We start from the raw sequence: 16,676 nt of genomic DNA, 5'->3' as shown, positions 1-16,676 counted from the left end.
GTTTGCTTTTTAGATTAGTTTCACGATTCCTCCGTGCATTTTTCAAATGTACAAATTAAATGAGGATTGCTTTCCCTTGCACTCCAAGGGGCGTAATGCAGCAGGAAGTGTGCCAGATGCTTGGCAGATTGTTGGGTTTTTTCCCTAAACTGAGCTTTACATATACTTCTAAGAGTAAAATAATATAAAAGATCAAGAATAAAGAAGATCACTGCTAAAGATCACCAGCAAACTTGTCTTTACTTTTACTCATTTAAATATATTTTTAATAAAAATCTAACTGCAGCAACTGCCATTACTTACAGTGGAACAGTTGGAATTTTTTAACTATTTCCAGCTGTTAAAAAGCCACACTGTAGAACTTTTCCAGTTTCCAAACTCCAACTGATTTAACACTCTCTACTAGTTTGCATGACAGCGGGTTCTCTTGAAATTCAAAGGAGGGACAGTGATTTGTAAAATATAATTTAAAGAACCCTCCCCCCGCAAACATCAAAACTTACCATTTTCAAACGTTGCACAGAACTGACTGATTTCTAACAGGAACAGATGATTTATTTTTTTACATATGTGCCAGGACCGAAGTTAAATGCTTCCATTTATCGGAGCCAGATCTTAATAATCGCTAGAAAAAGTTGTGGGTTCAGAAGTGCATTTGGAGAGTCTTACAGAGAAAATTACTGTAGCCCAAAGATGAGCACCCGTGTGAAAGAGCAGCATAGTCCAGGATACTGCAAATCACGTCATAAAAAGAAAGAGCAACATGTAGCAGAAGAAAAAGATATTTTCCTGCCAGCCTGCTTCTCCAGCTGCATGCATCTGTAGTACACTACTGCATACCCATATGCCACCTGCACTGGGCACCAGTCTGGCAAACATGCAGGTGTTTCAGTTCGCTGTAATTTGAGTGAACTAAAAAAATTATATTCAGTGAAATAACAATAATATATTTCACATATTATTTCAGTTCACTTAAGCCAATAGTTTAAAGCAAATGTAAACGTTCTTCGTATGATGAGACCTATGTGCTGCGGACATAATTCAGACTCCATCCGAGGGCAGCCTCAGGAACCGAGGCCAGCTGGAGCGTATAGCCATTGCCTCCAGACACAACCAGCCCCGGGGCTCGCAGAAGCCCAAACTGCTCCTCGATTTAAGCCTGGCTCTGTCAGTGGGAAGCTGTGCTCTGATATTGCTGCCACTTGGGGAGCTGGCCAAGCAGCAAAGTCAGGCCTACAGAGCTGGGCTGAGCAGGGAAGCTGGGGTCAATAAATTCTGAAAGAGGAAGAATTAAATTCGCTCTCTGTGCTGCTTCCATTTCTTCCTGCCTGTCAAATGTTACCATCTATGGCAACAGCAACAACACATCATTTGTAGTTTGGCCGTCAGCACTGTTTATTGACCGCGGAGCTGAGCTGTAATTAAACTCACTGGAAACATTCACGAGAATATTACCTGTTACGGCTGGAAAGGGTTGACGTTGTTTGTTGCTGCAACAGGAGAGATGCAGTGACCCAACATGGTCAATTTTTTTTGGTGTGCTTTTAGTCCCTTGTTCCCACTCACATGAGTAGGAGGATGCAATCTTGGTGGATTACTTGTTAAAATTTACTGTTTCCGTAGTTGTTTTCTGTGTGCCATGTTGCTTTAACAGGTAGGTAGTGCACCAAGTGTAATCTGAGTTCCGCAGGGTATTTAACCTAACAAATACTTTGTAAAAGGCGGCCCTGGTATCTTCCCACCATTTGAAATAAGTCCCCATACGCTCACGTGGTGAGGACCGGTGCACCAGCTGCAGGGGATGCTAAGGACAGAAATAGATTAAAAAATAGGAAAGAAAAAAACATGGATAAAGGCATATTATAAGCATACCTGGGTTCTTTATGTTTGGCTAAGAACAACTGTCTTGCTAATGAAGAGCCCTTTTTCTCTGCCACTCATATAGTCTTAGCTTGATTGGTTGTCAGAGGTCCCTGGAAATTGATTAGTCTCTTCTAATAAGACTTAGTCTGCCCCAAAGAAAAGCAGCCTTGCAAACACCATGGCTATTTCCAAGCCTCTGCAGCTGCCGAAAGTTCCGTGTTTGGACTTACCAACACGCACCACAAACCCAGGCAGTATTTCAAAGTGAGGCTTTAATTTTGCACTAAGACAAAACTAGCACAAAATTAGCAGACAGTTGAAAACAGAGCAGCTCAGACCTGTATTGTACTATTTATTTCTGATTTTTTCAAAGGTATTCTAAACCAAGTGAAGAAAGCTTACACTCCACTTCTAAGGAGCTGAATTCAGTAGAACTATCTTTTCTTAAGCTGAGGCCCTAGTACACTTTTTAAAGTACAATAACCTGAAAAAGATCAACACAGAAGCCCAATTATAGGCATTAGTCATGCATATTCCTTCTTTACTGTCAGAACATACTTGGTGAAATACAACAACAGCATTCTACTTCTACAAATACAGCAAAGAGAGTATTTTTCCTAGCTGTTATTAATAGTGTAATCTCTTATTTCCAGTCTCTTTTCCCAACAAGCTCCAACTCGCCTCTCTAGGGTCTGCCAGTTTGCATGAAAGAACATTCACTTTCAGTCCAGTTCTCCAAGTGGATGACAAAGTAACCTGTAAAAATAACGGTCTTTGTTTCTACTGCTGTGTAGCACTTTGAAATACATTGTTTTCAAAAATCACACAGCATGTTTAATTGACAGATTTGGTTATACTTATTTTACATTATTTTATGTATGAGTACACACATGTCATGCTATATACCTGCCACTGCTAAAATAAAACACTTCCATTTTTTCCTGGAAATAGAGCCAAAGGGTAGGGGAGATGGGAGAGTAAGCACAGTTTTGGTGAGAAGGGTGAGTTTAAAAAGGGAGTCAGTTTAGAGTTGTCTAGAACAGGCAGTTTATGAAAAAGGAATCTAGTCCAGTATACAGCATGCAATTAAAAATGGATGCTGCAAATAATAGCAGATCTTTTAACAATTGCTCCACGTGTGTGAATCCAATATTGTTGTTGCTTTAAGGAGAACTGCAGATTTTAGACAAACCTAATTGCATTATTTCTAAAAATACAGGTGACTGAGAAATATACTTGGGTGACGCCATATACCATACAATCTGTTACATATATTAACTGTGCTGCCTTCTTGCAAACAGGTACTGTTAACTTTATTCATTATAAACCTACAGCCATAGAAGCCAGTGGCTGAGGAAGTCACATATGCATGCTTTTGAAATACCAGCTCCTTAATCAGTATTGGCTAAGAGCAGTTTGTGTCTTCCATAGTTCTCCTGAAAGAGGCCTGCACATCTGATCCTGCAGGGACATCCCCTGTGTTGGAATTCCGACAGAGTGCTGGAATATTCAGAATATGTACAAAACCTAATCCTTATTTTTAAAAGTTCAGCAGACTTGACATGGAATCAGTACTAAATATACTACCGAATGAGAAACAGCCACTGTTTTAAATTAACATTAAATACTAACTTTAAAATAAATCTTGCTTCGTTCCAAAAGAAGTTGCCATTTCAATGCAGTCTTCTTGTCTTCTGCTAGAGCGAGGAATTCATGGACCTGTTAATAACAGGACACCACAGAACACTTCTTTGGCATATAGTTATAACAACATCTCCACAACAAAGTGATGATGAAAAGAGCATCTTACACATTTTTTTAATACATTTCTAAGCTGTATTTTTCTATTTTAACATAGTGTTTGGTGTGATAAATGTACCAAGACAGTCAGATTAATCAGAATAAACTGCAGTCTTTGAGAATCAAAGTTAGGGAATTCCAACCATCTTTTCAGAAAAGTGCAAATTAATTAAAATAAAGTGGTATTCTGAAAATTCAGTCTTACATTTAACACATTTCTTCTTATTAGCAGCTACTGACTTCTAACTTTTGACTTGTTAAAAAGCCTTGTGTGTCTATATCCATATGCATATGCATGTGCAATTTGTTTAACTAATGTACACACACACACAAAGAACATTTACATAAATTTGTAATTTTCATCAGGCTTCACAGCTCAGATCAAATAAGAACAAGCTAATTCATTTCTACTCACTGTGCAGCCTAATGTTTCCTCAGCTACACAGTCAGACAGGTAACAAGAATAAAGAGTGCCTGTGTGATCTGTCAGGTCGACGAGTATGTCAAAGCTTGCAAAAGTTGACTTTGAATCTGAAGAGACGTCACTGCAGAAAGTGCATGTGTTTGACATTTCATTCACTATAAAACGGCATATTGAACTGAAACAGAGAAGGTAATTAATGCATATATGCAATTCCTCCCTAATTGAAACTGTTTTCTAGACTGAGATTTCCCAAGAGACATTTTTTCTTTAAAAAAATTCTTCATCTTCTAAACTCTTAAGTCCACCTGAGACAAAATGGCCTCTTTCTTCTTCGCTCCTCTAGGACAGGAAAAAGCAGGTCCTTCATAAAGCCAGCTCCTCTTCCTTGCTACTTCTGGAAGTCGTCACAACAGAAACCTACAAGGACTCCTCCAGAGGAGTTTTATTTCTTGTCTGGAACTGGACTAAAATACTGTTCTACCTAATTTGGGATCAGGGAAGAAGGACAAGCATTTTTTAATACAAATTTAAAACAGGCAGTTGCTTACCATCTGTTGCGTACAACTTTAGATGCATTATCATCAATGTCCAGTGTAGAAATGTAGCCATAAATAATGCCATAAACTGGTTCAAGTTTTCCATCACTCTGGAAAGCTTTTTCTTTCAGCTGTTTCACAGTATAAACATCAACTATAGTCTCCACTAAAAGTTTAAAAAACATGTTAAGTGCATCTGAGAAAGAAATGACACAGAAAAGCGAAGACAAAAAACAGATCTTACAGTAATAAACAGGAGAAGATTTGATCTAAAGCATCAGCAAAGCCCCACACACCTTCCTTTTGGAGCAGGCTTACCATTTGGGGACAAAAGCAGACTCAAATCAGGAAAATATCTAATATTTAATCTCTGTATCCCCCAGAATGTTTTTTTGAGAGAAAACTTTCCCTCTCCATTTTTCGTACTCGTTCAAGACAGAACACACCAGACAAGCTGCAACTGGCAGTCACCAACCCTGAAGACACGTAACTGACAATGTAAGGGATAACCCATGGTAACAACAGCCTAAACTTTAACAATTCAGCCGGGCTATACCTTAGTTTTGTTTCTATGCCCACACAGAGCAAGAACTTAGTATTTCAGCTGCACTATGAAACTACACTGTACAATTAAATAAAATCAAAGTGTTTGGAACCATACTTACAGTTAATGGATTCTTTTGACTGCTCTTTCAGTTTATCATGCAAAGTTCCTGATTGTGCACTCTCTTTTATGAAGCTGAAGAGAACATTTGCTTCTGCTGTTTCTTGAAAATGTATTTTTAAAAATTATTAATATATGTAGCATGTAAAAATAACAGCATAATTATATTCTACAACTTTTCATTCTGGTAGCACCAGCACATTGTCCCCTGGAATTAGCCAAGAGATGCTTTCCTCTTTTTCACTTTAACTGTTAGTCTTACATGGAATATATGAAGGCTGCTTAGATAAAATAAAATAAAAATAAAAAAGAGAGAAATGGGTGGAAGCCAAAAGCATTGGTCACTACATAACGGAAAAGAAGCAGTGAGTTTTCTGAGGCAAGCAAGCAGAAGAAATCAGACCTCCAATAAAATCGTTTGTGCATTCTAGCCTATAATGATTACTAATACCAAAGCAATACTTCAACAGCTCTTACCTGGGTTAGTGGTAATGATGGTTTTTGATATCACAGTCGCAATCATACAGTTTCTAAATTTGTCAAAATTTATTCTCACATCTGATGCAAATATTACTGTGCACACAAAAAAAACCCAATCAAAACCTGTCACTGTAGAATAAGTATCACATTATGAACTACAGTAAAAACATAAGCCCCAGACTATTATACCTGTTTCTCGTGGGATCCAACTCTGCGCAAGCTGAATAGATTCATTATCCCAACTAAATTAAAGAAAGTAAATGTAGCAGAACGTTTTTAAAATAGCATTCAAACTGTTTAGTACTAAATTACTAAATAATATAGTAATAATTGAATTAGTCAAAGGGGACACAACTCCTTCATTACATACACGGGCAAATGAAATGCCATGTAAATCCACAGGCATCTGGTTTGCAGCCAGCCAGAATGCTTTATGTACAGTCTAATACAGCCCCTATTTCATCCCATGCCAAACAGGATAAAATAAAGGGCTATTAGATTGTTCAAAATGATTAAATGAAGAATATATCTGGAAAAATACTGTATTTCAGAGATTTGACAAAAGTAATTTCTAACTAAAGCAAATCACAGTTAAAATAACTGCTTATCAGCTGAGCCTCTTCTGTAGGAACAAGTTGATTGCTCACATCGCCAGGCCAGATGTTCAGCCAGCTTTGCAACCCTGTAACTGTGGATGATGAGACTAGAGTGAGGTCAGTGGTATCCCTCAAAAATGATAATTTGATGGTTAAGTCCCTTGATGAAATCTTATTTTGTTCCTTTTAAGTCTGGATGGCAAGAATACTGCCAAAGCACAGTTTTGTTCTGGTGGGTTTTTTTTCTTAATCCTTGGAGAAAGATTTGAAATATTTACGTTTTCTTTAGCATTGCTCAGCCACCTCTTTCACTGATGGCCTCCAAAACCTCTTCACTACAATGCTGTTGCTCAAGGATTTCCTGAGTCTTTGCCTTTACCTACAGCTCCATGAAAGTACAAAAGGCACCTAGACTCTGCTTCTGAGGCCTCAAGTATGCAGCTCTGTGTCGCTGTGAAACACGACGATGGGAGGTGCTGCTGCAAAATCAACATCGGTGGCAGCTCAAAGGCTAGAAAGCTTCACAACATAGATGCTGCCTATTGTTCGTGTGTGTACATCAAGTGTGTTAAACATTACACTGAATGGTAATACAGTTTCTAACTCAGACATAGAGTGCAATGCTATCTTGCTACTTCTGTCTAAAGAACAAAGGTCAACAGAGGAACAACGAACAGCAAACCCAGTGCAAACTAATACAACCCCCCCCCTTGCATGTAAGTAAGGCACAAGTTGATTGAACAAAGGATGGGCAAAGTGCAAATGTTGCTGTGTAAACAAGTCACTGTTTAAATGCATAAACGGTATGGACATAGTCAGGTTTGTAAATGGGATACAGCTTGAAAATATGGCCAAAGTAGTATCAAAATATTTCTGTGCTATTTTAAACACTTAAAACTATTTCAGCCTGTTTCCATTCCACTTGTTAATTCTGCTTGGCTTTAAAAATGAAGCATGCTCCTCCTCTTCCTCATGCCCAGTTTGTGGAAGAAATGTACTGCCTTTGCAGCTGTTTTTAAATGCCATTTACTGAATTAGTTCGAATTTCCACATTAAAAAAAAAAAAGTAACTCTTCAGAATTAAGCTTCATTTTGCCATTGATGAGCTAGCAGTCTGCCAGCAACAATGTATATAAGGTCACTCTATTGAATCTCTTTTTTAAGCCTCTGTGCAGTGTACCTTGCTGCCTCATCACAGTTGCCACCCAAATAATAAATTTTAATTAAAAGACAGTGTTGTAACAGTATGTAATTATAGTTAATCTCTTTACCTAGTCTTGTGTTAATTGTGTATTTTAGTGAAATAAAAAGCATTTTACCATACTATTGGAAAAGACATCTCTGTTTCATCATACAGCTTTACTTCACATCTCTGACCTTTTCTTTTGTCCAAAGTCATAAAATACTTTGGCTCCCCAACCTTTAAGAAGAAAAAGAAGCATTTATGTTTCCTTTACTAAGTGTTCAGGAGAATAAAAGGGATAACCTAGCAAATAGAAAAGTTGAAAAGGGGGAAAAAAAAAATCCCTGTAGACCACTAAAAAACCACCCACCACCCCATGCACACTATGTTTACATGTTTATTACATTTACATTTATATGTTAAACAAATGTTTAACAGTAATTTTACTTCAAGATAAAGGGACACATTTTATTTTATAAAGATTTGTGGCTTACAAATTTCAAGTTATCTACTGCTTGCACACACATGATTTTGAAAAGATGACTGATACAGGACATTTCCATTCCCTCAGTTTCCCTCCTTGTGGTGTTGACAAAAATCTCATCAAGTAGCTTGTATGGTTATTGTATCTCAGCCCAAGTGACTGCCAACCTAAACAGACCCACTGATTCCCATCCACTGTGAGTCCCCAAATCCATATTCACACTTAGTTAATTCAGTTACCCATGGTACAGTAAACAAGCACTACTCTGTTGTGGCTCCTTAACTTACTGACATTACAGCTGCAAGCACATTAAGGATTCTTCCGTCAAGGCTTTGTCCATTTGCAATGATATCACCCAGTGAATAATAATCCTGAGGGTCCTTGACAGGCAGATGCAACAGACAAAGTAGTTTGGTGTCCCTTCCGTAACATGAAGATGCTTTGACCACTGAATGATTTTCACTGAGCAGTAATTTGTAGCAACTAGATAGTATGCACAAAACAAATCACATTGATTAACATTTCACTCACCAATATATTAACAGTGTAAAATGTTAACTCAATTCACATGAGAAAAATGACTGCTGATTTATTCCTTTCTTTTTTCCCTTAAGATATGAAAAAGTGTAATTTGTTCTAAATTTATTTTTGAAAAGGTTACATGCTTTTCTCTTACAGAAGATGGCTTGTTGTGTACATTAAACTCATTTAGAATTGAAAAGCCAGTGTGAATCACGAGCAACGTACAATACATATTTGTAACTCTGTCAGCTCTTATCAATCCCTAAAAATAAAATAAATTCTGAAATGTCTGTAATCTAGATAATTGAGAGGTTTTAGCATCATGACATAATAAGACATCACTATAGTCAGACTAGATATGGTAAAGTGCTTTCAAAAGTAAATAGCCCAGTGACCTCAGTAATATTTATAATGCACTGTTAGCCAGTGGAAATAAGTTATATTCAATATTTTCTGGACAAATGTATTTTACAAATGCTTATGAACTCTATAGACTCAGAGAGGAGCTCTTTTCATCAGTGAAGTTTCTACCTGACATTTGTTCTTTTACTTATTTCTGCTTAGCCAGAAAGTGAGTGTAACTGCTATAACAAACCTTAGAGATGATCAGTAGAGCAAGAATATAAAACTTCCAACTTGCCAATATAATGTGCTTATATGCAATATCCTTACAACTGCCATATGACTAAAAATATTAGAATCTGACCAATTAGGAAAGAAACCCTAATTAAAGAACAGGCATATTAGTCTAACAATTACATCTTGGATAACACCTACATCTAAGATACCTAAAAGAAGTTATATCTATCTAAAGTACGACTTGCAATGTTACTTTCATATACTGGTTCAAACTGTTCAGATTTTAGGGAACGGACCGACAGACAGCAAATACCTTTTAGATAAACATGTCATTTGAATGGATTTTGATAAGGATATACTGTCTATAGAACAGTTATGTCTGATGAAACACTTCAGCAAAATCAATTTCAAATTATTTTAGTAGACTACTCAGAATTACAAAACTCCACAGACCATATACAGAGAAATACATTCTCTTTTGAGATGATTTAACCATACATAGTTGAACACTGGGTGGAAGGTTCAGCTACACAAGAGGACTAACCCCAACTATTTCTACTAATTGCATGCTGCTGCAGTTGGTCGGCAACTACAGCAAGTATTAACTTTCATCTTTCTGGAAAGAACTGCCAGTCTATGCTTTACATTTACCTAGGAGTTACAGGGCTGAATTTTTCTTCCCTTTCGGCTTCCTTTGACTGAACTAAAGGATTTTCAATTGTAACTAAAATAAAACATTGATAAGTAACGTTAGGAAACTGAATACAGATACACATAAAGAGAGATGGCTTTTTAAAATGGTTATTTTCAAGGCTGATGTGGAAAAGGTATGTGCAGTAACTATTGCCAAATGTTTTCATACTGAAAACCAGATCTGTCCAGGCAGCTCACATGAAGCCAAAGTCCCACAGAAGTCCTCAAGACATTTAATGGAAATAAAACAACACTGAGTTCTTCTGTGTATGCTCTTCACAGTCACAAGTTTCATCCAAACACTGGTCTAGCAACCATGGGCAGCAAAGTCGTTCTATTAACTTAACAAGATAAAAGCACATACTAGAAATAAATACAAGATTTATGATGTTTTTTTATGAACAATCATAGCCATATCTATAACTAAACAAAAATGAAGAAAAACACTGAACTACAGTTTGTTTTTTGGAACTTATAAGAACTGAATATCATTTAAGACTATAGATAGGTTAACCATAGGTAAGTTCTGGGTGGCTGCATTCAGTGGGTTTGTATCTGGTCTTTTTGTTGACATATTTACTGGTTTTGCATTTAAATCCTTGAAATCTTACTCCTTTCCTCTTTTTACTTAACATAACTGAACAATTTGTTTCCAATTACACTGTTTTCTGAGTCCTCAGAGAAAAATATAGCAAAACCACAAACATGTAACACTGATTTACTGGGAAAAACCCCACATTCAAACAGAAACGTGTTAAGAATAAACTCCAACTTACCACAGTCACCAACTCTAAAGCTTTCTGAAAGTGATCTAATATACTCTTCTCTGCCCCAACAATTTACATTTATAAAATCGCTTGGTGAATCACGAATAGTAAAACTGAAGGTGTATCTTTCGGACCCAATGTCTGCAAAAATAAACAGCACTATTACAATTCATTAGCACATCTTGATTTCAGTCTAGAAGATCTGTGTAAAAACTACTATTTTGAGGCTTTTCTAGATTTTGTTGTGAAATTACTACCCTCAATCGGGAGAGTACCACTAGAGGTCAGGAGCCTGTTCAGTAAGCAGACGTGTTCACGAACAGGGATGGCTACAACTCACGCTGCAGCTGGACCTGAACCATCCATCCACATACACATATCACTTAACTTCAGGCAGCATCGCATAAATAGACCTAATGCCAGAGAAATAAAAGAACCGTACGATGCTACATTCAAGGTACGGACAAACACATCAACGAGGCTATCACATGAAGCAATTCTGTGAATGAGCGTACCTACTGGTCCAAAATTTGTAGTAGGCAGGCTGTCTTTTAGTGGCCGTGGCCACGTACAAGACCACCCTGATGACATACAAGGCTGCAGACCACAGGCAGTATCAGCGGCCAGGTAGTATGAAGAGGTTTGACTCAATAAAGGGAAGTAAGCAAAGTGTTTCTGGCTTTATGGAAAATTCACAGTCAAGAGGGTACCAGTCTCTGAAACAGTGCACTCCCTTTTCTCTTACAGCTAATTAACAAAGCTTTCCATGGATCATACAGCATTATGCAATAATTAAATTATCAATGAAAACTGTATAGTAATATGTATAGGGTAAGCATAATTCCATGGAGGCATAAATATGAACACCACATTTTTAAACTGTATAGAATTGCTTCCAGTGACAACGATGCCTGCCTTCTAAAAATTCACCACCAGAGCAGCTCAGCGTGACAACAATCCAGCAGAAGAGCTGAGCACTCCGCACAGAGCGGGAATGGCTCTCTGGGACTGGAGATGCTTCCTAACTGTGTCTGTATCAACTCTAAGCTGTGGATATGTTATTTCAATTTCCAACTTATGCTGTATTAACATCTCAGACCAGAAATTACTTGTTTTGCTCCTCAGGACAGATTCTTAACATATCTGTTTTAAGAGAGAATGAATTTGAAGGGACCAGATCAATTCCAGCAGTGTTTATACAATAGTGGTTTAAATCAGTACCATCTTTCTAGACCCTGAAACACTCCCATGATTAAGTTTTTCCAAACAAATTATAATTTATAAGGTCCAGCCAAATTAATGCTGCTTTTTCATCTTGATTCTCAAACACACACGATTATATTTTTTTTGTGCATTTTTATTCTCTATGTTTTACACTAAGAAGTCTGTTTATTGTTCAAATACTATTTTCAGTTATATATGCCAAATTATACTGTATAAGAAAAAGAAGGAAAACCAGTTAAAAGGTACTGTACTTTTTCTGTCTGGAAAGCCTCTGACATCTGTTTTCCCAATAACCACACCGATTACATTCTAAAAAATAAAAATATTATAGAATACAAGCATTAAACACAGATGTAAATGATGAATTAGATTTCATGGACTTGTACTTCACTGATGATAATAAACATATTTCTGACTGGTAATCATTTTAATCTATTTATTTCAAAGTACCATATGAACTAAAGGCTAAAACATAAACATACAATTTTACATAAAGAAAAAGAGTGACTAATAAAAATATTAGGAGAAATACATCTGTTTCTGTTTGTAAAGACAATGGGAGGGCAAAAGCTCACCCAAAACATGCACAATTTTGGCTGTTCTACAGCAATCTCTTCTCAGGTAGGCAGCACTATTGTTATTTCATGCTCTGTGCACAGGTCTCAGATCTCCTTAAATGCACCATGAAAAGCCTGGACAGGATTTATTTTACAGTTAAGCATCCGAGGTTTCCCCTGCAGTCAGCACTAGAATACACACGTGTACATCCACAGGGAGGGCCATTTATCCTAGCCTCATCTAAGCAACAAATTTCTACAGGTTCCTCTTCTTTCTTGCTGTCTGTCTCTCAACCAACTACAAAGAGAACAGGCAATGAACTGTTCTGACAATTCAAAACAAAATCAATCTTATTCTGCTTTGCTAAACCTGTATTTATTATGCAAAAGCACCCCAGACTGAATTGTCAAACAAAACTACTAGGAGCAAATACACACAGGATCATATATGTATTAATATATAGCTGTGTGGTGGGTTGTTGGGGTTTTTTGGGGGGTTTTTGGTTTTGTTGTTTTTTTTTTTAAAGGTCCTCCTCAGCATGAGAGAGGAGTATTGCGGTGCTAGTTTGATATTTAAGAGGTAAGCAATGAAAGCTGGTAACAAGGACTGGAAGGGGAGACTGAATTTGCAACACTGCATGGATCCTTCAAAACACGAAGTGTCCCACACATCCTCCACCTCACACGGACATTTACTTGCAGTACTGCCTGACTTCCTCGTTCCAGCAGGCGAACCCCAGCAGCCAGCTGGCAAGGGGCAGTGTAACCAAATATTTAATAGTCCACACAGGCTGAATCCTGCACCTATTCACAAAGCAATGCAGCCTGACTTCCCTGTAACGATATTGACGTGCTCAAATATCCGATCTCATGTTCCCAGTTTATTTTGAATCACTAGATGGAGCAAGGTAACTGTCTTATCCTACAGCGATGCAAACTAACTCATTAAGAGGACTATGGGTACAACAGTGCAATATCCTAGTTCTTCCAGTCTTTCTAACAGAATACTTTCTGTCCATAACATGCAGTGATTTAGATTAGGATTGTTTTGTTTTGTTTCTTAAAAAAGCCAAAAAAACCAAAACAGGAAACATTTCAATTAAATCAGAGTGCAACATAACCTGTATCTCACCACTAGTCAAAAAACCCTGACATTTAGGATGACTTCACATGAATTAAGCTGATGTAAATCAGTCGTTTCCAAAAGACATCTCCCTTGTCTCTGCTGCAAATATATTCACTATATTCACCTCTCTCTTGCTCTTGTATTAGCAGTAAGCCTGCACAGCAAGCTGGCAGAAGGAAGTGATCTGGCTGGAAACTATTTTGGGGGGTGGTTGTGGAGAAAGAGGGTAGGACAGCTTCCAGAGATCATTTCCTTGATCAGCTTATTCTGCAACTACACAAGCACTAGTTTCACCAAAAGAGGAGGAGTGGAGCGGAACAGGCCTGTGACAGGGAAGCAGGCAGTACTGCCTTTTTTGGCAGAGCATTGCTTGAGGCTGCTCAACCAAATCATGAAACTGCAACATTAACGCATTGCAGGTTTCTTAGGCTTTGATCTACTTCACTTTTAAAAAACAAGATGCAAAGTAAAAAACTGTGACATTTTAATACTTTGAATGATGTATGCTTAGCCCTTTTAGCTTCCTAAACAGGTAGTAATCGTGAGATCATGACTGCATCATAGATACAAGTGAATTACTTTTTTATAAAAATACTTTCTTCACTATAGGTTGCTAATTGCGATACTCAAGATTATCTTTATTTGTAAAATACAAGCTTTTCACTGAGTGAGTGGATCACTCTGAGAATAGCAGTGAATGACAAATTAAATTAGCTTTGCTGGAGACCAGGAGTTTATAAAAAGTTGGAAAGAATATACAACACCGCTGGGAGAGTGTATAAAACTCCTTCTCCTAATTCATCCCTTTTCTGTGATTTCTCTTTCATTTGTTTGAAAGAAATGAGAAAAAAGGGCTCAACTGTGCTCCTCCCAAATAAAAAGCTGAGGGAACAGGAAAACTCCTTGGTTTTACCCTCTCCACAAGCATCAGGAGTTCCATGGGGCATACAGCTCTGCATACAGCGCATCTACTTTAAACTGGATGGGGAGACAGGGTTGTAACACTGCAAAGCTCCCAGTGCATCTGTGGGGAAAGGCCACCTCTGTTTTGTCCTCCAGGCTCCAATTCCCAGCACCACTGAATACTCAGAAGAGATGTTACTGCTGCTGGGCTACACAGTGAAGGGTGGGAAACACTGCGACAGAGAATAACATAGCCTTCTCCCTCTCACATTAAAACACCATTTTAGAGAGCGAAGAATGAAAAACTGTGCTCCCCAGACGCCCTATTTTTTGTTCAACCATCTAAAACCCAAAAGACGAAAATACTGAGTTTTACAGCACACTCCCCTGCTCAGCTCTTACTCCATTGATGATAGTCCTCACTCATATCATGACAACAAAAACCAATTAAAGAAATCATTCAAACACCTGTACGAATCTGCCAACTACAAAGCTTTGCTGTTTAAGTTTCTGTTTTGGTTCATCCTGCTCTCCTGTACTCCCACAAGCAAAATTCTTAGCTCCTTACAAACTGACAACCACAAAACCTGTTTTTTGTTCTAAAGAAACAGAAACTATCTTACCTGACATGTAATTGTGAGACTTTTATCCAGCTAAAACACCATACCATTCAACAAGAGTTTTGTTTGAATAATTCAGGACTATGTTCTTTAGCTCAGAGGGATTGAGAGCACAAGTAAAGACTGCAGGATTGGGCCTTACGTTCATAGTTTGTAGTGAAAGACCATTGTAGGTTACAGATGTATTGTGACTACATAATGCTGACTCTGTACATGTCTTTACTAATTCAGCATCCATTTAAAACATTACAAAGAAGCCTCTGATACTTTCAGACATTGAATTGTCCAGTCAATATCTATAGTTGTGGTATCCTCATACTATGGACAACAACAGCATCAATTTTCATTTTGCTGGTTTATACACAAAGAAGGTAAGGTACTTTATATCTAACAATTACACTAATGCTATTAGTATCTAAATACACGTCAATTACATAATTTTGCAGTAATATAATACAGTTGTATACAATTTCATTTGAGAACAAAAGTACTATGTCTATGCGACTTACAGGACGAGCAAGATTTGGATGCAGATCTGAAAGTGCAACGAAGTCCTGTGTTGAACTAGAATAAGCCATTCTTTATCTGTAACTTGAGAAAACTAATTTAGATTTTTTAAAAATTTAAACAAATCACTTAACTATTCACAGTGAGAATAACAAGTTATTTTTTAACTCAAATGTTTTGACCTGAATAGCATCTGTTTTCAATAAAAAGCATTTTGAGCTGTCTGAAGTAGACAATCCTTTATTGTTTGTATTTGGCAATGTAAGTTATGAATTTTACTATAACTACTCTACTTGTGTTTCTCAAATAAAGGTCTGTAATTTTTATTTATTTATTTATTTTTTCAGCATTAAATGACTCCATTAGCACCAACCTCTGAAAAATATTTACCCTCCTTCTCCTGTCTGGGAAACCCAACTGAATTTAATGAGGCAGTTCATATATAAAAGGCCATTTACATGGGAGGAAAGAAAAGTGTTGGGTTGCAAACCACCTTCATTGAGTTTTGGACTTAATATTAAACTACTTTAAAATGTGAGTGTGTTCTGTCCTCAAAGCAGAAAAGTTTTTAATTCATTAAAATAAAATTTTAAAATATCAGTTATTTCCAGGCTGCCAACATAGCATTACTGCCCATTCCCGTGAGCTGCTGTGCACTCAAGTCCTCTCTATTGATGCCAAAGTTGGGCTATGGATGCTTTGTTAGCCTGTCTGAATGCCTCTTATTATTTCATGGGTACACTCAGAGACATTACTGATATTTAGCAAATAGTTGTCAGACTTTTTTTTTTTTTTTTTTTGTAAAAGGAACCATCAAGTTGTCCAAATCTTAATAACCTTTAATGTGAGAGAACTGCTGACATTTTTCAGAGGACTCCTGTTCAAACTTTATAAGAGAAGTCCTGAATGGCTTTTACAGTCTTTATACCTGGCACCTTGTGTGAGAACTGTTAACCATTTCATCGTGCATTAGTATAATGAACTGTTGAACACACTAGAAAAGAAATAGTCTACACTCTTTAAAAAGCAAGCAGTTATCTGAGACCAAAGTGATTTCTCAAAAAGAACATTTCAAACCAAACTCTCACAGGAAGATATCCCAAATTTGCCTTACAAAAACCACTGAACAACGAGGCCTTCAAACCTAT

The 16,676-nt window shown here is 37.2% G+C and overlaps 1 protein-coding gene across 1 annotated transcript; it reads right to left on the bottom strand.

Annotated features, from left to right (window-relative positions):
* Position 1: 1 nt before the first annotated feature.
* On the bottom strand, positions 2-15,599 carry MEIOB (meiosis specific with OB-fold). The gene is made up of 13 exons (XM_037383739.1): positions 15,531-15,599; positions 12,067-12,124; positions 10,601-10,732; positions 9,783-9,855; positions 8,318-8,513; positions 7,683-7,783; positions 5,957-6,009; positions 5,765-5,860; positions 5,289-5,390; positions 4,636-4,789; positions 4,079-4,262; positions 3,496-3,582; positions 2-2,619 (listed from the first exon to the last, which is right to left on the bottom strand). Exons 1-13 carry the CDS (start codon positions 15,597-15,599, stop codon positions 2,491-2,493), a joined length of 1,434 nt encoding a protein of 477 aa, XP_037239636.1. The 3' UTR covers positions 2-2,490.
* Positions 15,600-16,676: the final 1,077 nt, after the last annotated feature.

Source organism: Falco rusticolus, chromosome 4 (assembly GCF_015220075.1).
Source record: "Falco rusticolus isolate bFalRus1 chromosome 4, bFalRus1.pri, whole genome shotgun sequence".
Taxonomy (NCBI): domain Eukaryota; kingdom Metazoa; phylum Chordata; class Aves; order Falconiformes; family Falconidae; genus Falco; species Falco rusticolus.
Note: the sequence above shows the minus strand (reverse complement) of the source record. Positions and strands in the feature narration are given on the sequence as shown.